We start from the raw sequence: 24,409 nt of genomic DNA, 5'->3' as shown, positions 1-24,409 counted from the left end.
TGTAAGATGCATATTCCTGTATCCTTTTTCCCACATACACACACTGATTTAAAAGCAGCTGACTGGTGCTAAAAACAAATTTACCACTGGCAACTGCTAGAATGGCATGTTGTTTTCTATTCAGAAAGACAATGTATAGAACAGTACTTTCAAATCTGATTTTTAAAACAACTGACAAATTTGTCAGAAACTAAAACACAGTATTTTGTTGTTGTTCAACTTTGAAAGAAGCCAGCAATTAGATAAGGCATTTGCATTAATTCACCTGTTTACATCAAGTATCCACACATTTTCTCTTCCAAACACACAAACTCACAGCTTGTCATGTTTTATCCAAAAATTAAGATTGCCATCACATTATTACTTTTTCTCTTTTGTGTTTTGTTCAAGTAGATTTCTTAACTAATAATTTTTCTTAACTGGACATAATCTCAAAGGATGCATTCTGAAATAAGACATCTGGAGGATAAATACTAAGAACGTTTTCTTGGATTTAAAGTTTCCCCACACCTCTAGATTGTGCATAGTACAGAGCCCCACTGTATCTCTAAGAAGCATGCTGTATTTTCAGACATTGTCTTTCTGAGAAGGAAGACTTATTACCCAGGGAAAGTCATAATTTTAGCTTACCAAATTGCATTCGAGTTGTTCTGTTTTGTTATATACCCTGCATTAGTTCCAAGTATGCTTTTAAATCATCGAAAACTTCTCGAAGTCTATTTGAGCTTATAAGTACTACTGACCATTATCTTTCCAATATCCCCTGAATTAAAGTAAATACGTTCCAGGTTTATAATGCACAAAGCCTTTACGGAGGAGGGGCTGGGGACGGGGCAGGGGGAGGGGAGGGAGGGGCCGGGACCTGTTTGTGTCATGCCATGGAGAACAAGAGTTCTGAATTGGGGGAAGGGAAGGAAGATAGTCTTTGTAAAAATGACAGTTTTTTAAAAAGATAAGTAACATTCAGTCTAACAACACTGTTTCCTGTTCCTTTTTGATGGAGGCTAACACTGGGTGGTCAGACTCCGTCACTTCAGAGTCCCCACTGCCCAAGAGAATGGACCGCCCTTCGTCTAGGGCGAAAACGTCCGAGTTCTGGTTTTGGCATGAATGTTTAACAACCTCGTTGGGAGTTGAGAACGTTTTGTCACACAAGTTGCACTTGTAGGGTTTGTTCGTCTGTACCAACATGTTGTCCATCTGACTGCCTTCCTCGAAGGTGCAGAGCTCCAGAGTCTGTTTGTCCACCATGGTGTACGTGTCGATGCTCTGGTTGAGGCACACATGCCGGGCAGCCTGGTTGGCCCTGCAGAAGCTCTTGTCACAAGTGCTGCATTTGAAAGGCTTCCCGGTGTGTATGTACATGTGCTCCCTCCAGTGGCTTTTCTGGATGAACTTGCGGCCGCAGATCGTGCACTCGTACTTGCGCCTCTTGACCTCCCTCTCCTGGTCCGCCTGCTCCAGGTTGTCAATGTCCGCGATGTCTGAGGGCGGCGGCGTCTCCGAGTGCGGCTGCCCGTCGATTATGGGCGAATCCGAGATGTGCTGCAGCTCGCTGTCACTGATCATCCCCGCTTCAGGCACTTCCATGGCGTCTTTTCCTAGGTCCGCCGTGTTGCTGCAGAGAGACAGGGGCACGCGGCTCTCTCCGGGCTGGCTGGCTGTGAAGGGGACCCCCGTGTGAATCTGGAGGTGCTCCCGCAAACTGCTCCGGAGGGTGAAGCGCCGCCCACACAGGTGGCAGGCGTAGTACTTGGGGAAGCTTCCGTTCCTCTTCATGATGCTCGGCTTGACGTGGGCTATGGTGAGGGGCGCAGGCTGCTCGTCCGAGGAAGAGGCTTCCAGATTGGTCTCCTCCCCGGGGGGTGGGGGAGGAACAGGAGTGGAGACAAGGTCGGGCGACAGTGAGGTCTGCAGCGGGTCCGAAGGGGTCATGTGTGTCCGATTCACCTGGGTCAGATTCGAGGGCAGCTGGGAGAGCTGGGAGAGCTGGGAGGCCTCGGGCACCTGCTCCTGGCTCATCCTGGACGTCTGTGGCCGCGGCTCTCGGCCAAGTTTTTCCGGCGCTGAAGCAATCTTGGTGGCTTGTCTCAACTGATGATCTGCGATCTGAATGCCATACAAGGAAGATGCCAGCGGAAAAACCTGGTCAGGATGAGAAAAGGCTCCTTGACTGGCCAGGCTGGCCTCCTGGATCAGCGGGTAGGCGTGGAGAAACTTGATCCCCTGCTCTAACCGCACCGGGTCGATCAGCTGAGGTGCCATCTTCCCTGTGTACATCAGATGCAGGAGGTAGCTGAAGATGTCGGGCTGGATGTCAGTGGGTTTCAAACGGACACACTCACTGAAAGAGACAAGTAAAAAACAAGTCTGTGAGTGAATGTCAATTCATGACTCAAATGATAACATAAAGCCTGGGGGAAAAACCCGGTACTTATAAAGGCAAATGAAACAAGAACATCTCACATATATCTTACTGTTAGTTCCATGAACTAGAATACTGGAACCTATATACTTTAACTCTAATCCTATTAAGAACAAAGAGAAATACAATAAAGATATTTTAAAGGACCGAGAAAGGAAAATTCATGTTAAACAAATGTGGTATCTTAACTCATAGACTCTTTTTTTTTTTTTTTAATTTATTTATTTATTTATGCTTGCATTGGGTCTTCGTTGCTGCGCGCGGGCTTTTTTCTAGGCTTCATGGCATGTGGGATCTTCCTGGACCAGGGATCAAACCCGTGACCCCTGCATTAGCAGGTGGACTCCCAACCACTGCGCCACCAGGGAAGCCCTTAACTCATAGACTCTTGAAGCAGTTTTTCTCCTAGTAATCTACGTAAAATTATATCATATATAAAAAACTTTGTGTTTTATGGAGAGGATCCATTGTTTTCTATCTGAGAGTGGCCTGTGACCCAGTAGACGGTTAAGAACTACTGACCTGCAGATCTTTTAGCTAAATGTCTAGGACTCTGTATTGATCCAAGGCCGTCCAGAGCTCAGCAGATCTTTCAAGGTAAGAGTCAAACAATATAACATGGGGGAGCTGGACTAGTGCCTAACAGCAAGACAACAAAAGCGAGAAAACAGAAAACCTCATTCTACCCCTGCTCTGCAACCCTCTGCTCTCTCCAGCATGAGGATGGAGTGCCGTAGAGCTGGGAAGAACAGGAAAGGCAAACCACGTTCTAGCTCGAATGGAGTCAGATCACTGCCCCAGCATTGCTAGATTGCATGAAAAGCAGCTCTACGACAACTCAGTTCCTTATCAAATGTAATCATCCTCATCATTAGAACTGTAGCTGGGATTTGTTTTTTTTTAATTGTTTCTAATATTCTCCAGTTATCTTTTAAAAAATTAATTAATAATTATTTATTGGCTGCTTTGGGTCTTCATTGCTGCGCGTGGGCTTTCTCTAGTTGCGGTGCACGGGCTTCTCATTGTGGTGGCTTCTCTTGCTGTGGAGCACGGGTCCTAGGTGCGTGGGCTTCAGTAGTTGCAGCACATGGGCTCAACAGTTGTGGCTCGCAGGCTCTAGAGCGCAGGCTCAGTAGTTGTGGCGCACGGGCTTAGTTGCTCCACGACACATGGGATCGTCCCGGACCTGGGATCAAACCTGTGTCCCCTGCATCGGCAGGCGGATTCTTAACAACTGCGCCACCAGGGAAGTCCCTGCAGCTGGGATTTATAGGCATTTTCTCATTTAATTGCCATTAATTCTCATTTTACAGATAAGGAGTTAAGGTTCAAAGGGATGTATACCTTGCTCAATATCAGAGTTAGTAAGCAACGGAATTGGGATTTAAATTTGAGTCGAACTCCTAAGCCAAAGCACCAAGATTCTTTGGAGCATTACGACAACCCTGTGTAGTAGATGAGGCAGATCTGATTATTCCCATCTGAAGTTTCTTCCAGACATGGAAGCTGAGGTCCCCCAAAGTTAAATGATTTATCTGAGGTACCTAAAGCAGTTGTGGCAAAATTGATTTTCTAACTTTTAGACCTTAGTGTTTGCATCATCCCAGAAACAGCATTCTGATTCAAGCAGCAATAATAAAAAGGTCCCAAGAACTCTCCCTGGGCCATTAGGGAAACTCTAACGCATCATTATAAATCAGTGAGATGTATATCTACATATTATGAGGTATGTGTGCTATCACACAGAGTGAATATATTCTATAGACGGTGAATTTTTTTTTAAATGTATTTTTTTAAAAAATTTATTTATTTAATTTATTTATTTTTGGCTGTGTTGGGTCTTTGTTGCTGTGCGTGGGCTTTCTCTAATTGCGGTGAGCGGGGGCTACTCTTCGTTGCGGTGCGTGGGCTTCTCATTGCAGTGGCTTCTCTTTTTGCGAAGCACGGGCTCTAGGCACCCGGGCTTCAGGAGTTGTAGCACGAGGGCTCAGTGGTTGTGGCTCGCGGGCTCTAGAGCGCAGGCTCAGTAGTTGTGGCGCATGGGCTTAGTTGCTCCACGGCATGTGGGATCTTCCCAGACCAGGGCTTGAACCCGTGTCCCCTGCCTTGGCAGGCACATTCTTAACCACTGCGCCACCAGGGAAGCCCGACAGGGCATTTTTTAACTTTAAAGACACCTTCCTTGAACGCCTTTAGAATTTATAATCATTTTTGATTATACCACTTATTACTATTATGATTTACGATTACTATTAAGCTATTTATCTTATTAACAAATATTTTCCAATATGCTAAAATAGTATCAGTATATTCTGCTCTTCTAAATTTAATATTTTATTCTGTTAAAAAAAGGGGGGAAAGTGACTTTAATAGCAATTTGTGACAAAACAGATTTGAATAATTACTGCATCGCTATCAATGTGTGTATATTTCAAGATGACTGCATACAAATCATCATGTGGAAAATGTTTGACTATAAAGTATGGAAGCCAAAGAATAAAGATCAAGCCTAAAAACCAGCACCCCTTTGACAATATAAAGAGGAAGAGTTCACGTCACTCTGTTTTTAAAAAAGACACACAGATCATTCATGTCTTTATTGGGAGTCTTTTTATAGTCCTTTAAGTTATTTATATTCCTTTAAATAGGAATGCAAATGCAGGTGGTCCTCCCTTTAAGCACAAGGTAAGTGCCAACAATATTATGTGTATACTAGAACATATTTAGATGCTTTAGGGAAATTCAATATTCAAAATAAAGCTGCAGGGATTAGGTGTGGTGAAGAATACTTTCATAATGTAAGCAATCAACTCCAGATTGAAGACTTAACTAGTGGGGATCTTTCCAGGGCCAGGCAAAGGCCTAATGAACCCGGAAGCCACAGGCCTTCAGAGATGCAAATCACCCCCAGGAGACTATAGGGCACCTTTTGTTTTGTGGGATGGAATGTTCCTCCAGGCAGGAGGAGGGGAGAGTGAGCCCCTCTGCCCCCGGGGCAAAGAAGAGGGAGGGCAGAAATCCAAAGCAGGGCTATATTTTTCAGCATCCATGAGAGGTAAATACAAAGCAGGGCCCCTTTCCAGAAAAACTTTGTTGTAAGTTTTATAATTTCCCCTTATTTGTTATTGTATAGGTTGTCCTCTGTCTACCGACTGTGAAGGGAGGTGACTGGACAGTAAATCTCTCAAATTTTAAAGAACTTCATGCAGTTTCTGATGGCAAAGAAGGGATGGGGCTGGGGAGGCCTGGTCCACACTTCAGCCAGGCTTAGAGGGAGAAGGAAGGACTCCAGGGGCCGCAGAGCTGGTGAGGAGCCCCCAGGGAGAGGAAAGCGGCGTGTCCCTGGGGTTTACTGCAAGTGCCCAGGGCTCTGGGAGGTTTCCAGACACCAATATATCCTGATTTGTTCATTTTGTTTTCTTTTCTTAAAGCAGAAGCACATAGACACACTCAAGACACTTCAGAAGTTATTTTAAAAAGCTCCTTAGGGCTTCCCTGGTGGCGCAGTGGTTGGGAGTCCACTTGCCAATGCAGGGCACACGGGTTCGAGCCCTGGTCCGGGAGGGTCTCGCATGCTGCGGAGCAACTGGGCCCGTGCGCCACAACTACTGAGCCTGCGCTCTAGAGCCCGCGCTCCGCAGCGGGAGAGGTCACCGCAAGGAGAGGCCCGCGCAACGCAGCAAGGAGTGGCCACCCGCTCGCCACAGCTGGAGAGAGCCCGTGTGCAGCAACGAAGACCCAATGCAGCCAAAAAAAAAAAAAAAAAAAAAAGTTAGCAACCAATTAAAAAAACCCCAAAAAACTCCTTATGTCACGTTCCAGCCATTGCTGTCCTTGACGGCTCTCCCTCCCAGTCAGCCAGACCTCCTGTCGATTCGCTCAAGCTCGCTCTGGGCCACTCTGGTCATTTCCAAGTGCTCTGGGAAGGACACAGCTCTCTACAGTATGCCTCCACCTAAGTGGTTTGATTTGCAGATGTCTGTTTGACGTAACACTTTTATGGACGAAAAATATAGTTTTAGCACAGCTACAAGCCCTTCCTGTAAACTTTCACAGTCATTTACATTTTCAATCTTTCCTTCACTAGACCCCTCAAGTAAAGGTTGGGCTTAAAGAACTTTGAAAATAAGGATTTTAAAATAATGTTAGATGTTGTCAGAGGTTGTACTTAGCAAGGCCTGTCTCTGTTTTATTTTTGAGAGCTCCAAGTCTGCAGTGTTACATGATTTAAAACTTTCACTTAGAGTAGTGTCCATAAGACAGAGACATCTAGTGGTAACTGCAGACATAAAACACTCTCTTAAGTGTGAAAAAACTGTATTCTTGGTCTATCTCTACAGTAGCCAGCAGTTAAAAGCACGGCTCTGGTCTTCCCGCAGTATTCTCCTCTCACCAGAGGTGGTCAAGGCCTCAGGCAGCCCAAATGGCACGTGCCAGCTCTGGGACAATAGCACACCGTTGCTCAAACTTGGGGCTCCTCTCTGCACCAATATCACATTCCTTTGTTAGAAAGGTATTTGCTTACTGTTCTACACTTAAGTTTCCTGCATCTATTTAAAACTCATTACATTATATTCTTTTATTCCTCAAAATGAAAACCTGTCCCTTTGCAAGAGAATTTAATTCATTGTGACTTGCAGTGCCTATTAGCTGCGATGTCTCTGACAATGAAGGAAACAGGAGCATCCTTAGTGTCCCAAGATAAAGCAAGCTCCGCCTGCCATTAATCCTACTAATCACCCATTCTGCTCCTCTAGACATTTATCAAGTGGCTATTATGTACAAATCCCCGAACTATAGGCTGCAAATGTTCAAAAACGTTTGTAAAACCCAGTCTCTGCCCTCAAGCATCTTACAAATGAGGAGGGGCGGTAAGTACGCAAATAACAACAACAAAGGGAAAATATGTTGCTCCTACAAAATGGCATAAATAAAGTGCTATGCAACGTGAGAGAGGAAGAGACTGCTTTTGATCATTTCGGCTCACTTGATTGTTGGGGGGCGGGGGTCACGGAAGAGGTGATGTATAAACTAGGACTCAGGGAGTGGGCAGAAGGCCAGCAAAGTGCGGTCCAGGTGGGCGTGCGGTCGGAGACAGGCTGGAAGGAGGTCAGGCTTCATGCCTGCAGGGCCTTGAAAGACAGAATGAGGAATCTGTGTGCTATTTTGATGTGTGATGGGTGCCCTCTAGGTTTCCAATCAAAGGAGTAACACAATCTGGTAGGTTTCGGATCAAAGGCACCCTCCAATCAAAGCAATGCTTAGGAATATTAATCTGACAGTAACGTGGAAAATGATTAGGAAATGGAAGTGAGAAGGGAAGGAAAGAACTAACGTGAGAGGTAATTATGAAGAAAACATGATTTGGGCACCGATAGGATACGATTTTAGAGAGATTTTTAGTATGGCTTACTTGAAGATAAAAAAATAGGGAAGTCAGAAGGGACTTCAGGGAGGACTTAATTCAGTTTTAGACATGCAAAATAAGATAAAAGAGGATATTCAATTCTAGATGTCCAGCAGGCAGCCTGTGGCCTTGGGAAATAGAGTTCTGGAGACAGAGAAAGATCAAGCCCAGAGCTGTCAACTGGTTTCCAGCAGAGGCAAGATCCAGGAAAAGATGAGCGCCCATCAGGAGAGGCAGAGAGAAAGCAGCGTGGAGACCCAACTCACCAAAACTGCAGGAGGCGCCTGTGGAGAAGGCAGAAAAACAAGGGGGATTCAGAGTCATTAAAATGCAGGTGGCAACCCTTAAGAAGGAAGAAAACAGTCGCAAATGCTGCAGAGGACGAGGACGACAGAGGCTGGGAGGGGCGGTGATTCTGATGAAGAGGTGACCTTGGAAAAATGATGTCAGTGGAGCGACGGGTGGAAACCACAGTGCCAACGGAGAGGAAGAGTGTGGGATGAGGAGAGGAGAAGCGAGGCCATAGGTCATCCTTTGTAGAACTTTCACAGTGAAACAAAGGAAAAGCAGCACCATCACGCAGGTAGACAGCGGTGTCATGGAAGGGCTGAGCCTTCACAGGCTTGGGGATGGCAATGGGGGTACAAGTATAAAATGAAAAGTACAGAATAAACACTACAGGGTAGGATCTGGGAGCATAAGGGCAGGAGGAAGATTGTTTTCCTTAGACAACCAGGGGCCCTTTTCTCCAAGACAGAGAGATGAGAAGAATAAAACTGTGCAAAGATAAGGAGATTGAGACATTTTAAGAGAGAAAAGAAGGAAATTGTGGGGATTCATGCCGCCAAGCTTCTCATGAGAAGACAAGGATAAATACTCAAAGTCTGGGGGGAGACCCGGGACGGGGCCGGAGGAGTGAGAGGAAGCTGCCTTCGTAGTGGACCCGATCCTGCCGATCCTGACTGCGTAGGTGACCCCCAGCGTGGCTACTTGGAGGTGGAGGGGCTGCTTGGGGCAGCTGAGGTCATGAGGGGCTGGGAGCCTAGGGAGAGGCAGCGAGACCCACGGTCCTGATGAGGGTCCAGAGCACGTTCAGTGGGAAAGAGGGCCACGGAGTTCAGAGTCTACAGTCATTAGATTGTTATCAACCACGTTAGTTACCTGGTCTGATGGACAAACAACATCTTAAAGTAATTGGAGAATGAAGCAAGAACTGATTTGTGTGCCTTGAAGTACACATCGCCGATGGCAACCGTGCAGTCACACAGGAAACCAAACTCTCGCTGAGCGTTTAACTGTTGCAGAAGAATAAGTCCATGGTTGGCCAAATCCATTTTTTAAAAAATCTGCAAAGCAAACAATTTTGTTTTAAGAAAGATGATTCACAAATAAGTAGTGTCTTCATAGTCACCAATAGTAATGGTCACGGCTAATATGTCAGGCACTGCTAGAAACGTTACATAAATTCACTCAGTCTTCACAACAGCCCTGTGAAGTCGTTCTGTCGTTACTCCCATTTTACAGATGATGAAATTTATGGTGAATTCGGGGACTGCATGCTTTGCCCAAGTTTATACAGATGGTAAGTGGAGGAACCAGGAAATGGACCTGAGCAGTCAGCCCGCCAGACAGCAAACATTCCTGGATCTTTTGTCTTTGAGTTTAAGATTCCAAACGCAAATTCTAATGATCCATCAGAAGTTGTCAAACCTTCCAGAGAGAGAAGTAAATTAAGGTGCTGGGGTGTGGCCACAGCAGGGCAGGGCCAAGATCTCACCAAGTCTGGACAATCCTCCAGCTCCTGCCGTGTGGACAGGGCTGCCGCTGGCAGGGCTATAACAACCCCACATGGTTACCCCTCAAGGGTGAGGGCTCAGGACGGGTACTCTTCTCCATCTTCTCTGGAGGAGGAAATGGGCTTCGAGAGGTGCAAGGAGTTAGCCTGGCCCATCTGGCCAGAAGGTGGGGGTAGTCAAAATTTAAATCTGAATGTTCTGACTCCAAGGTTCTAACCTCTTTATTCCTCATACTTCACTCCAGCAAACCACGTGGCCTGCATCTATTTGTAGTAGGGGAACTGCCTCTGGGGGAGGCGGTGTATCAAATCAGTAAACTCCTGATGTGCTCCTTCCCACAGGCAAACAGCATTTATAAAAGCCCAGCACACAAATATCAACATTATACTTAACAGTATACTTAATGGGGAGAAAGAGCGAATGCTTTCTCCTTAAGATTGAGAACAACGCAAGGATGTCCATTCTCACTATTCAATATAGTGCTGGATATTCTAGTTAGAGCAATAAAGCAAGAAAGGAAATAAAAGTCATACTGACAGGAAAGGAAGAAATAAAACTGTCCCTATTTGTGGATGACATGACTTTTATATACATAGAAAATCCCAAGGTATCTACAAAACCTCCTGGAATTATTAAATGACTTTGCCCATGCCACAGGATACAAGATAAACATATAAAAACCAATTGTAGGGCTTCCATGGTGGTGCAGTGGTTAAGACTCCACCTGCCAACGCAGGGGACACAGGTTCGACCCCTGGTCCGGGAAGATCCCACATGCCGTGCAGCAACAAAGACCCAACGCAGCCAAAAATAAATAAACAAACAAACAAACAAATGCAATCGTAATTCTATATACTAACACTGAACACATGGACACTGAAATTAGAAATATATCATTTATAATCACAAAAAAAAGAAATACACAGATGTAAATCTAACAAAACACGTATAGGACTTGTATGCTGAAAACTACAAAATGCTGATGAAAGAAATCAAAGAAGATCTAAATAAATGAAGAGACATACTGTATTTATGTTTAGGAACACATAATATAAATCAATTTTTTCCAAATTGATATATGGGTTTGATGTAATTCTTTTCAAAATCCCAGCAAGATTTTCTTTGTAGATACAGACGAGAATATTCTAAAATGTTTATGCAAAGGCAAAGAAACTAGCATAGCTAAAACAGTTCTTAAAAAGAGTAATAAAGCGGGAGGAATCAGTCTATCCAATTTCGAGATGTATTATATAGCTACAGTATTCAAGGCTGTATGGTACTGACAGAGGGATAAACACACAGATCAATGGAATAGAACAGAGAAACCCACATAAATATGTACAGTAATTTTTGATTTTGGAGAAAGAACAATTTTCAACAAATGGTGCTGGATCATTTGGATTTCCATAGACCAAAAAAAAAAAAAAAGGAAAAGGAAAAAAGAAAAGAAAAAGAACTTTGATCTCTAAGTCTCATATCTTTTATAAAAATTAACTCAAAATGCATCACAGACTTAAATGTAGAACACCAAAACTATACTTTTTGGGGGGAAAAAATGGGATAAAACCTTAGAGAATCTAGGATTCATCAAAAGTACAAACCATAAAAGGAGAAATTGATAAATTCTACTTCATAAAAATTAAAAACTTTTGTTCTGAGGAAGACCCTGGTAAGAGGATGAAAAGACAAGCTAAAAAGCAGGAGAAAAAAAATGTGATAAAGGACTAGTCTCTAGAATATATAAAGAATTCTCAAAAGTCAACAGTACAAAAACAATCGGATTAGAAACCTAACGGGCAAAATACTTGAAGTGAGGATATGCAGATGGCAAACAAACACATGAAAAGACAGCTCAATAGCGATTAGGGAAAAGCAGATTAAAACCACAATGAGATTCACCACATGCCTAGCAGGGTGGCCAAATATAAAAGAACAACAATCAAGTGCTGGCAAGGATGCGGAGAAATGGACTGCTCATGCCATCGCTGGTGGGAAGGTAAAACGGTGCAGCCGCTCTGGAAAAGTTAGCAGCTTCTTTAAAAATTAAATATGTAACTACCATACTACCCAGCAATTGCACACATGGACGTTTATCCCAGAGAAATGAAAACCTAGGTTCACACAAAAATCTGCAGCTGTATATCCACAGCAGCTTTATTCCTCAGTTAAAAACCAGAAGTGACCCAGATGCCCTTCGATGGCTGAACAGTTAAACAACGTGGTATGCCCAAACCACAGGAAACTACTCAGCCTTAAGACGAAATGAACTACAGAAACAGGCAACAACCTGGGTGAATTATGTCCCCAAAGGTTACATACTGTATGATTCCATTTACATAACATTCTTGAAAATTACGGAAGTAGAGAACAGATTAGTGGTGGAGGGGTAAGGGGAGAGGAGGGCCATGACGCTTGGCTGTAGAAGGGCAACAGGAGGGAGCCCTGTGGTGACAGAAATGTTCTGCAGCTCAACGGTGTCAATGTCAATACCCTGGTTGTGATGGAGCAGAATTTTGCAAGATGTTTCCATTAGAGGAAACTGGGTGAAGGGTACATGAGATCTTTCTGTATTATTTCTTGTGACTGCATGTAAATCTACAGTTATCTCAAAATAAAAAGTTAAAAAAGAAAGGTCCATCACACATTAATTTATTAGGTTAAAAATGGATAACCACGGTGCTTAACTTCAGAATCAGGGAAGCGGCTGTGGAGAAAGCATTGCCAGTAAGCTTAAAAACAAAAATAGAAACAGAAACACATCGATTCTTACTCAGCTGGTGCTCAACTCCACACCCTCTTTTCTGTTCTAGGGTTAGGGTTAGGTTCTAGGGATGATCTGGCAGATTCAGAAATTGACAAGTGTGCCCTAAAATAAATGAACAAAGTGGAATGATACTTTAAGAGACTGATCTGGTCACAAAGCAAGACTCCAGAATGTCAAGTATTGTGTTTTCTACCAAGAGCTCTATCCAAGCATGAGAGGCAGGAGAGCCATCCCTGTTTGCAGGAGTTTGAGCGTGAAGAGACCTGGACTGTAGTCTTGCTTGCAGGTGAACGTCAGTGGCGTGGATCGGGAACTTAGTTCCCCAGTGTTTTCTGCGTATGTCAGAGAAGGCGAAAGCATGAAGATCAGGAAGAAGAGACAGGGACATTGCCAGGTGGCAAAGTAACCGGGATGACTAAGAAACATCGCTCTCATCTGACCTCCACCAGGATATAACTTTAGAAACTTGCCTTCAAGGCTGTTCTCTGAAAAGTGCCAGAACACTTCCTTTCCCATCTTACTAACTTGCCTTTCTCTACAGAAAGTATACCTTTCAGAACAAACTGGGCTGAGCTGCTTTATTGGGCTCTCTGACTCTGATAGTGAATACCTACACGGTCAGGCAGCTTCAAGGTGTCACTTTCATTGACAAGTACAGTAATGCATCACTGTTTATCTCTTGATGGTAATGACAAGTGGCTATTGTTTATGGAGTGTTTACTATTAACTAATCATTTCTATATGTCATTCATTTACCTTCACACTAACTTGAGCTATTTGATGTCTTGCTAACCACATTTTACAAACGAGGAATCAGGCTTAGAGAAGTCAGGTAGCTTGCCCAAGATTATAGAATCCCTAAGAACAAGAAGTAGGATTTAAACTGGGGTTCATTTGATTTTTTGGAACACACTACGTACAAGTATGTCTGTTTAAAATTAATAGGGGATTTTTTATGGCTACTTTAAAGTGTATATACTTGTTACAAGAGATTCAAATATTATGGACACACAATAGTGTCCATCCACCCCACCCACTTCCCCACACTCTGGCCAACACTGGGTATTATCACTTTTTAAAGAATCTTTGCCAATATCACTTTTTACCTTCTATAGATTTAATGATGAACTGAAGCATATTTTTATGTCCTCTTGTTTCTCTTCATGAGCTCTGCCCATTTTCTATCAGGTTATTTGTTCTTTTTTCTTATCAATCTGTAAAACCCTTTGTATATAAAGAAAATGAGCCCTTTGTCACATATGTTGCTAATATTTTTCTCTCTTTTGTTTTAGAGAGATTTTTGACATACAAAATTTTCATCAAATTTATCAGTACTTTATAGGGCGATTTTGAGGTTTGGGGTTTTTACATGAACGGATATATATCATCTCTTCGATTTAGCAAAATGTATGGCTGCCCCCTCGTTCCATAAACGGACTAACGTAAGTATCTTATTCAGATTATAAGACTAAAACTATGATAAAACTGCAAAATGTTTCTTTTTAAAGAGGGTCTACTAGTTATTTTAGGATCTCAGTTTAGGGGCATCTAGAATAGGAAATGAACTGAATGTGTCTTTCAAATACAGAAGGCAGAACACATGTCCGGAGTCTCTGAAAAGTGGAAAAACCAAACGAAAGGAGAAACAAAGAAAATGTGTCATATGTTCGTATTTCACATGGGGGGAAAATCCCATACAGATCAATTTTTAAAAATCTTCTTTACTCTAGAGACCAAAAAGCCTTTCTCAGTGGGAAAAAGAAAAACAACCCCCTAGATTCTCACATATATGAATGAACCTGAGAAAACGGGGTAAGAGGGTAGAGGGAGGAGGGGGTACCGGGCTTGGAGCATCTCTGGGAGCTCCTGCCCCACCCCCATCTAGCTGACAGTACTGCCCTTTCCCCAATCTTCTTTCCTTATCACGACCCCCTTCATAATCATTTCCATGAGGCTTTACTTGCACAATGCTGCGTAGGCTGAGGATGCAGCATCTTCACGGGCTGGCTCTGCTCCAGGCTACCCCCCCTTTCAGGAAATGGACATCTGCTCTTCCCACCGCCATCGACTGCTCACCCAACCACATTGCTCCTGCCCGCCAGCACTGAAATGGCCCTGCACTGCCCACCGAAGTCACTGATGGCCTCTTGCTCCCCAGCCCAATGGAAGAGTAGCTTATTTGACCTCTCTGCGGCATTTAATACCCTTCTTCCTGCTCCATAAATACTCGGGCCCTGCTTCCAAGCCACCGCACTTTGGTTTTCGTCTCACCTCTGGCTACTCTATTTTAATCCCCATCAAGATTCCTCTTTTGCTGATTCTTTTGCTCCTCTGCCTTTGGTCCACAGCCCACTTCTCACTGCAGACTTCTGTGGTGATCTGGTCCACTCCCACTTGGCTGCCCCGAAGGAACCCTAAATTCAGTCTAGGCAAAACTCAGATCCCAAAAGGGACAATAAAAGCTATCGACACAAACCTGTTCCATCTGTATCCCCAGCTCAGTGCATGGCTCCATCATCTACCCCTCGACCAAGCCAGGAACCCCGACTCCCCTTTCAGGCCTCTACCTCCCACTCCCCATATGCCACCCATGTGCCACCAATTTAAACTCTTTATCCCACCCCACGCCTTAACTCTACCTCCCTACTCATCTCCCCGTTTCCAGCTCTAGCCTCTCCAACCTATCCGCATGGAACAGCTAGAACCATCTCTTCAAGGGCAAATCTGATGTTACCATCCTGCTGAAAATCCTCCTCTTGTTTCCCCACCGCCTTCAGGATGAAACCCAGGTTCCTCAACATGGCTTACAGGTGACCTCACCGCCTCTCACTCTGCATTCCATGCTCTAGTGCTAATCTAAACTATTGCTTTCCACACTTCTGGGCTGCCAAGACCTACTAAAAACAAACCAAGCAACCTTGAAACTGGGGGTCCAACAGAGTGTGCTCCCTCTTTATTTTGAAAGAAAAGACATAAAATATTTACATACCTGCTAGGAATGGAGGGCTTTTCAACATAAAAAGGTAGACAGGACATAATGTCAGAATATACTTCTAGAGGAAGGACAGTGGCACTATATTCAACATATGGAAAAAAATTTTTTTCTAATGCAAAAAAAATTACAACATAAAATTTTACTTTATGACATTAAGTTGTGCCTAATTATTTTCTTGATACAAGACTGTCCATTTGGTGGTCTTTACCAAGGGATCAACAAGTGTTCCATTGTTCTGAAGTCCAAGCATGATCACAAATCCAGTTTTATCTGAGTATGCTGACGATAAGGAAGACAGAAGGATGTATTTCACTCACTTGGGAAATTCTGGGTGAACTGAGATAAACTGCAGTTTTTCTTTGCCCAGAAAAGGTCCTGAATGCCCAGGCCATTCCTGGGCTCCTAACAGAACATAACCCTCACTGCTCAGGGCCCTCCCTCTCAAAGCTGAGCAGCTCAGCAACCTGATTTCTACTCACATGGTCAGGAGACGGGGCCTGTTGGAACTGGGCCTTGGAACTTCTGTGCAGGACCTTTGAACCTGCCACTTGCAGAGGGACCACCACTGACTGCCTGCCCCTCCCCCCCAGCTCTACTTGTCCTTTGCAAAATTTCCCTGACCTTCAAGACTGGAGGGTCTCCTTACCTCCAGAGCCTCTGTGAACCTGCCTGATGCTTCTGGAAAGCCAGCATTGAGTACTACTTATCATTTATTACTTTATCCCATGTGCCTAAGCATACTGCCTGAGGTTCAATATTTGTTAAAGAAATTAAAAACTACATGTTTAGAGAGGAGAATAGTGTCGAGTTCCAATCATCGGTTGGCCCCTGACTAGTTGGGTGATTTGGGGGTAAAAGTTCAATTTCTGTTGTTCCTAGATTAACCCCAAAATTCTCATCAATTTAATGTGTGCTATATTTTGGAAGAATTTTTCATTTTTAAAATGTCACCTCGTGTTTCTTCATGCTAATAATTATGTTCTTAATAGTGCTTTATAGTTTATAAAAACCCTTGACACACATCATTTAATCCTGGTCAATACCATGGTATATTGTCTTCTTACTATTTATTTCATTATTAATTATAATAATAACCACAGCATTAATAATAAATGACCACTTATGTGTCAAGGATTAATTAGCCTTTTTCCAGAAGAAATTTAGACTTAGGGAAGATAAGTAACTTGCCCACATGCAGAGCTAGCTCTTAAGAAGCAGATCTGGGAAGTGGTAATGCACATGATGAGAGCTTTCTAAGGTGCCAGGGACAGTGGATACAAGTATGAAGAATACACAGAGTTCAAGGGTATAATCAAATAAGTACACAGATTTCTAATGGCCAACTCTGATAAGAACTATCAAAGAAAAATATAAGGAACTATGAGGTCATAAAACTAGGGTCTAATTTGGGGATTGTGGGTCAGGGAAGGTGTTTGTGAAGAAATGCAAGTTAAGCAGATATTTATAGAACGAGAAGAGTAAACTGGGCAAAGGTAGAGTATTCCAGGCCGAGGGATCGGCCTTTGCAAAGGCCTTAAGACAGGAGGGAGCAAGATGCAACCGAGGAACTAAAAGAAGGTCAATGTGGCTGAAGGGCAAAGAGCCAGAGAAGAATGAGGCAGGTGAAGCTGAAGACTCAGGTTTTGTTAAGGATTCTGGTCCATATCTTAAGAGCAGTGAGGAGCTCCCAAAGGGGATTTGAAGAAAGGTGACATGACCAGATGTCTACGATGTAAATATCATTCTGAGCTGATCTACATGATCAGATGGCTGCAGCTGAAGGGCTAAACAAATAGGGGGTGGTGGCAAAGAGGTGGGCAAGGGGAGGCCTGTTAGAAGTGGTTGAGAGGCGAGGTCGTCCAGTGGTCTAGAAGAGAGATGACAGATCGGGTGGTGGCGATGAAGATGGAGGGAGATGGACAGAATTTGAAAAACAGAAGATAAAAAAATCAGCAGAACGGGTTGTTGGTGGAGTCAATGGAGGAGGGTGGGGGAGATCAAGGTGTCCTAGGTAACCCCCAGATTTCTAACTTGTGTAACTGGATAGAGCATGGGGCTCCCCCCAGTGGAGGGAGCACAGGCAAAAACCCAGTTTTGTGGGGGAAGATCATGAGGTTAGGTCCAGACATGTTGGGATTGAGATGCTTTTGAGACATGCCAGGTAGGGATGTAGGGTACTTGTCGGTAAGTAATGTTGGTCTGGAGCTTCCAAGTCTTGTCTGTAATTTATGTCACAGAGTCTTTGGAGAAGCCAGGTGTGTCTGACTCTAGACGTCACATCCTTAAATCATTACATGATAGTTCAAAGAGGTTAAAACTGTAAACGAACAGGAGTCCACTGAACCCTGGTCTTCTGGGTGTAAATTTCACGCTCCTTCCACGACACTGCCTTGCTCTATAGGTCATTCCTAAAAGTTCTTACCAGTCGTAGTCACAGAGGGCCAACAACCTGACATAAAACTGAAGACCTATCTATATAAAGCCCCCACCCATTCAATGCTATAAATGGAACGTAAAAAAAAAAATCATTTGTCTTTCCTAAATCAGAATAGTGAGCAGACAGACACTGAAGACAAGTAGAGATAAAGAGGGGAGTCAATTCTTAAAAGTGAGATTTCACAGAATGCCTTTTTATGTACGTATATGTGTACAAAGTGGCTTTTTTCTTAAGTAAATTCAGAGACTGTAAGACATAACATGTTGAAATAAATTAAAAACACTTTCCAAAGCCAAATACAAATGATCATTTACATTATTTAATGCTTTGGGTTTTGTCTTCACCCCTGTATCACTCTGAAAATGGGATACTACCTAGATGTCGAGTGCTTTCAGCTGCCATCCCATAGTACACGGTGGGCTGATCCTTAAGTAAATTACTCATCTTTTGGAGGAACAGCTGAATGGGACGAATGTAATCACATTATATTTTGACAACCCAAGTTCCTCCTTCACTTTTGGTATAAGAACAGGAGACCAAAACAGCTTTTGGGAATTGATGATTCACTTTTTAAAGATAATAGTCCTTCTAAGATACTAAATACCACTTAGATTACCCATTTCAAGGGCACTAAAAGGGTCCTCTGGAGTCCTTGATTTTATTTAAGTGAAGCATAAATGAATATTGTAATGCACAGGACACCTCAGTAATAGAAAAAGCACTACCCACAAGTAAGACTGATTCTTTCAAGTAGTTTAGACCACTTACCAGGAGGAAAAAACTGCTTTTTCAATTAGTATTATTAATAATTAATATTTGAGGGCCTATAAAGTAAACTTGAGTGAGTCTGGTTGTTTGAATTTTAATATATTTTAAAACTGTATTTCGAGGCTAGGAAATGTATTTAGTTGTGATGATAGGTTGACATATTTTTCTTAACATTTCTTTAGTCAATCCTCCCCATAGTAATTAGAAAAAGGAGGGACACACACTTACCAGTGGCACTTATTCTGACTTTGGAAAGCACTGCATTTGTAAAAGATTTCTTTTTAATTGTATTTTGCTTAAGTTAACATTAAAATTAGTTTTTAATTTCTGAGTATAAGTTGAGGTCAGAAGGAGGCAGTTCAGGGATAGTTCAGATGTCAAGGAGAAGCAGGTCAGAGATTTATGGCTAATAAGGAGTTGATATTAAAGTGATAATTCGAAAGGTATTATGCTACAATCAACTTTAAGGAAACTTAAATGTGGATGTGACCACACAGCAAAATTTAAAACCTAATCTAATTTGCTTCTAATAACCCTCCAAAGTAGAGATTGCCTTCCTTTTTCATATGTTGTATGATGATTAGTAAAATTAATCTGAAGATAACATAATCACCTATAGGTGTAGCTCCATGTATGCCAGAGAGGAGCTCCAAATATATTTTAACTCAAAGTCTTAACTGACTAATTCACTTCAATATTTTATTTCAGGGGTTCTCAAACTTTTTGGTATTAGGACCCCTTCACACTCTTTACAATTACTGATGATATCAAGAGCTTTTGTTTATATGGAATATAACTATTGATATTTATATTAGAAATTAAAACTGAGAAATTTAAAAACATTTATTAGTTCAATTAGACATAGCAATAATAAGCCCGCTGCATGTTAATATAGATAACACATTTTTGTGAAAAAAAATTATATCTTCCAAAATAACAAAAAAAATAGTGAAGTGGTATCTTTTTATATTTTTACAAATCTCTTTGATAGAAGACAACTGGATTCTGCTTTCACCCTGCTTCTCCATTTACCCTGTTGTGATGTCTGTTTTGGTTGAGTATTAAAGAAAATCTAGTCTCACCCACATACTCAGTTAAAAAAAAGAAAGAAAGCATTTAAATAGCCTTTTCAGGTAATTGTGGATATTCTTCTTTGATATTACACCAAAACTTGACAAGCGGTAGTTTCTTAAAGGTTAGTTGTGCGATCTAAAAGTTTTATACATCAATGAATGAAATTTTCCTGCTCTATTACAGTAAAATTCATTGCTGTCTCTTACACTCTGAATGGATCGTTCACCCATTCATGACTTTTAACACTGTCCATTGGTTATTTCAAAAATGTCAGCTCATTGAGTTATGCAGATCTCCCCAATGTTGACACATTTGGTCAACAGTGAAAAAGGCCAGTAACATCTTAGTATCATTATGAAAATGGCTTTGACCTTATGGAACCCTGAAAGGGTCCTGGGGATTCACAAGGGACCGTAGACCACACTTAGACAATCCCTGTTCAGAATCACTCTGGGGACATGGAGAATCTAAATGACTAGGTGGGGCATAGAAGAACATGTGTACGCTTTGAAATTGTTCTCACGTTATTTTGAAGTTCACCCTTGCTTCATGCAGAATTTAGGGGTGCACAATATTTAAAGAAACTGTACACGAAAGCCTCTTGTAAAGTAAAAGATTTGTTTGATAAGTACTTAACCAGATACAGTAAAGTGTTTTACAAATTCCTATCTTTGCACACTGAGCTTTCTTGATGTGAGAACGTCACATGATGCAAACCTCATGCATGTGAGCTGGGGATTCTGCGTTTGAGCATAAATACCAGCCTCAAACTTGGCTTTTGTACTGAAAAAAAAAAAAGTCTTCACCGTCTTGGCCAGCCAACTCCTTGTAAGTGTTCTTTCTCTGGCTACTGACTGCATCAAGGGCATATCAGCACTGTAAAACACAACCTTATTTACTATGGATTCAAAGTAATATTTAATTATTTAAGTTTAATTTACTAATAAAAATTATAACCTACTTAAGCATAAAAAAGGTTAAGAAGTGTTCTTGACCTAATGCTTAGAATGTTAACATTTTTTTTTCTTCAGGGGGAAAAAAAAAATTCTCAATTCCCTTTTTGGTTTTCAGGGTCATGCTTTGTGACCCAAAGATCATAAGGAAGTAGGAAATACACCTTTTGTCAGGTGTATTTTGAAATTTATGGTAAAGTCTCCAGCTGACCAGCAGTTCCTCCCTTACTGTGATGGCCTGGCGCTACACTACTTGCCCAAAGTCTCAAAGTTACTTCACAGAAAGGTGAGTGGGTCTAGGGATGAAGCAACAAGCCACAGGTAAGAAATGGTAGGAGAGTCTCCCAACTCCAAAGAAGCTGATCCCAAGCCAACGCCATAGGTCAGCCTTAGACATCTCCTTCACTTCCCACCTCTATGTTGGTGATTCTCAAGCTGGGGAAAAAGCATATCCCCTTACGCAGGGACATGTATCTTCTTGGAGGAACTGGGGTAAATGTAATTTTATATAATTTAATAAAATTTTTATATCACAAAAGTGCAGATTTTGGAGAATAGCGCAAAGTTCATATTAACCATTAAGATAAAAAAGAAACTGTCATAGCTTTTATTCTATGACCTAATACATCTAATGTTTATTCTCTGCTGCTGGAGTATTCCACTGGAAGAGTTGGCGGAGCACCGTTTATTTACGTCCTCTCTGAAGAGAAGCTTTCAAACTGGCAAGTAAGCAGCTGAACTGTGCAGCAAAGCTTTAGGGGTGGTTTATCTGCCATCCTGTAACAGGGCTCCTCCACTGTTGACTATCTGTGGCACTGATACCACTTCTTGTACTTTGAGATCTTGTGATGGTTTCAACACAGGTCAAGTCTTTGGCTAGAAAATAAACTTATACAAACCACACATTTATTAAGTGAGAAATGCCCATTTACAGGAATGTATTATTAGTCGTAAACTTCCTTCTTCAAAATTACTTTTAACAGTTTGAAAATGCCCTGGACACACACTAAGATCACTTAGAATGCAAAATAAAAATTTCCTTTAACAATTAATTTTGGCTTGTAATAAATCAGAGAAATGATGGTTTAAAATGTCTTAATTCTGATTTTCTAATAAAATCTCAGGCCCCTCAGACTAAAATGCTCGTGATACTTACACCCTGCTCCAGTGACCCATTAGGGGTCAACATAGAGTGTCGGTCCTAGGAAGGACTGGGCAGCCTGTTTAAGGAAACCCAGAGCACCTTGGAATTCTGCTTGAGCCCGTGATTCCGATCCGTTGAATGCTTTATTTTACTAAAACAATAACCCATGAAAATGAATAGACCTGAGACTCACACGCCAAGGGGGCCCACTGTATGATGAAGAGCTAAGGAACACCGCAAACTGGGGGCGGGGCAACGAGCCTGGGTTATTTCCCTACGGCATAATTAGGAGTTCAGCAGTTGAAGTTCTCGCAGTAAACGGCGTAGCAATAACTAACTACATTATCACTCTGCCCAACCACTTTCTTGCCCGCTCTGCTACCCCTGCCTTCTTTTTTACTGCCCTCTTAATTCACTACCAGCTAAAAGGGACAAAAACCTCGCTTCCTAAGCATCTTTTGCATTACCACTTCTCTTTGCAGCCTTGTTTAAAAATGAATGGTTTGGGGGTTTCGCTACACCGAGAAAACGACTCCGGCCCCGGGAAGCAGCCTCCGCGCCCCAACCTCCCCTCCGCGGAGCCCTACCCGGGTGTGAGGGCCGCATCGGCCGGGAGCGCGGCTCGGAGGCCGGCCCCAAGGCCCAAGGCCAAGCAGCCAGCAACCACAGCGCGGCTCTGGGCTAGCCTCGGCCTTACCGGAGGCGTAGATCGCCCGTGGAGCGGAAGCTCGAGGCCGCCGCTCAGCGCGCCCACCCCCGCGGCTCAGGCTGCAGCGGGCGGCCCAGGCAGGCCCCAAGGGGGCCCGCGTCCCCCCCCCCACCCCCTGCCAGAAAGCGGCTCAACGGCCGCCCACTCAGCCTAGTACCGCCAGCCTCGCCACGCCCCGCCCCAAGGGGCGGGCGCCGAGCCGGGGGCGGGGCCGGGAGGCGGGGCCAGGCGCCGCGCACCCCGGCCCCGCCCCCATCCCCGAGGGGCTGAGGGGAGAGGAGGAGCGACGCACTCGGGCCGCGCCGCACGCTCTCCGCTTCCCTCAGTCCCGCGTGCGCGCGCGCGCTCGCCCAAGTCCCGCGGAGTTTAACACAATGCCGACGCCTACGCCGTGCGCAACGCCCCGGCCGGCGCAACAGCTCCGGCGCCGGGGGCGGGGGGGGTGGCCAGACAGGGCGAGGGGAAGAGCGCGCGCGAGAGCGGGAGACAGCGCGAGACCCGAGGAGGCCGGAAGCGCGCGTGCGCGCCCCCGCCCGCGAGCGGGGAGGCGGAGCCGCAGCAGTAGCGGCAGCAGCTGTAGGAGCCGCTGCAGCTGGGAGAAGCGCCAGAGAGGCCGGGCCTGCTCCGGTCGGACCGGATCCCTCCCCTCCCCCTCCCTCTCCGCTCCCCTCCCCCAAACCCACTTCCGCAGCTCGCAGCCTTGCCGCCGAAGAAGCAGCGGCGGTAGCAGCAGGAGGCGGCGGCGATGCGATTACGGAAGGATTACGCACCTGACGGGCCGGCCTCTTGGGGCTCCAGCGCGGGACGCTCACCGGCCGCCGCCGCTCGGGACGCGCTTCGCGGTGGCGGCGGGAAGGGAGGGACCGGCGACGGGGAACGGAACGCGAATCGCCCCCCTCCCCTTTCTCCCTCCCTCCTCCGCTCCGCCGCCCGCCCTCTCGGCTTCCGTCCCCTCCCCCTCGCGCAAAGCCCCGGATGGAGCCGCCGCCGACTCGCCGCCGCCTGGCTCCGGGGGATGGTTTTGTCAGGCGGCCAGAGCCCCGGCGCCAGGCGCAGCCGCTCCCGCCCCTGCGGGGCGCCCATGCCCTCGCTTCCCAGAACCGGGTCCCCGTGTGGTCCGGGCCCTCCGCCTGCCTTCACCTGAAGCCCCGGGACTGGGGTCATTCGTCTTCTTTGTTGCCACCGTCGCTGCCGGAACCGTTTGCGAGCTCCGGTGGCCCCCGCCCCCCCTTCGCTTTCCCGGAGCCCGGGCCGGGGGCGGCACGTGGGCACCGGCCCCGGGAGGCGGAGGCGGTGCGCGCTTACCTGTCGCCGGTGCTGCTGCGGCGGGGGGTGTGGAGGAGGCACCGCTGGGCAGCCTTGGCCGTGCTCTCCCCGCCGCCGCCGCCTCTGCCTCTCGCTGCTGCTGCTGCTGCTGCTGCCGCCGCGGTCGGTGTCTCCGGCGCGGCGGCGGCGGCGGCGGCGGGGCTTTTCCTGTCCGGTTACGTTAAGGTCACATGACCGAGAGAGCGGAGCGACTAGTGCAAAGAGGCTGAGAGCGGCTCCCGCCGGGGGGGAGAGGCGGCGAGAGAGCTGTGGCGGCAAGAGCCCCCTCCGCCCCCCTAGCCGCCTCCCCTCCCCCCGCCCGCCTCCGCCTCCTGCTGCTCTGCCGCCGCCGCCGCCGCCGCCGCCTGCAGCACTAAGTACGCTGCCGCTCCCACCCAGGCTCCGCGCTCTACTCCAGCCAAACTTCTGCAGACCATGTGCAGCCGAGGCGAGGAAACTTCTGTCCACCTATTGGGGCTGGAGGCTTGAGTCACAAGCCCCATGTTTACATGAAGTGTTAGGTAGGACAATCCTGGAGATGCTCGGGGAAGGGATGGAGAATTACTGCTTGGATCCTTCTGCAAGCTTCTGCTTGACATCTCTTGGCCTATAGCTTTGTCCCTCTGCTTCCC

General features: G+C 45.1%; 1 protein-coding gene across 4 annotated transcripts; it reads right to left on the bottom strand.

The window, feature by feature from the left end:
• Positions 1-228: 228 nt before the first annotated feature.
• Positions 229-23,957, bottom strand: ZBTB2 (zinc finger and BTB domain containing 2). Of its 4 annotated transcripts, none has more exons than XM_061207239.1 (3): positions 23,778-23,957; positions 8,994-9,178; positions 229-2,344 (listed from the first exon to the last, which is right to left on the bottom strand). In XM_061207239.1, the coding sequence occupies exons 2-3, from the start codon at positions 9,164-9,166 to the stop codon at positions 964-966; spliced, it is 1,554 nt and encodes a 517-aa protein (XP_061063222.1). In that variant the 5' UTR covers positions 9,167-9,178; positions 23,778-23,957; the 3' UTR covers positions 229-963. The 4 variants fall into 4 exon arrangements, with proteins under 4 accessions (XP_061063222.1, XP_061063223.1, XP_061063224.1 ...); XM_061207240.1 differs by lacking the exon at positions 23,778-23,957 and adding an exon at positions 23,243-23,379; XM_061207241.1 differs by lacking the exon at positions 23,778-23,957 and adding an exon at positions 22,461-22,536.
• Positions 23,958-24,409: the final 452 nt, after the last annotated feature.

Source organism: Eubalaena glacialis, chromosome 12 (assembly GCF_028564815.1).
Source record: "Eubalaena glacialis isolate mEubGla1 chromosome 12, mEubGla1.1.hap2.+ XY, whole genome shotgun sequence".
Taxonomy (NCBI): Eukaryota; Metazoa; Chordata; class Mammalia; order Artiodactyla; family Balaenidae; genus Eubalaena; species Eubalaena glacialis.
The sequence above is the reverse complement of the archived record's forward strand: the minus strand, read 5'-3'. Positions and strand labels throughout refer to the sequence as shown.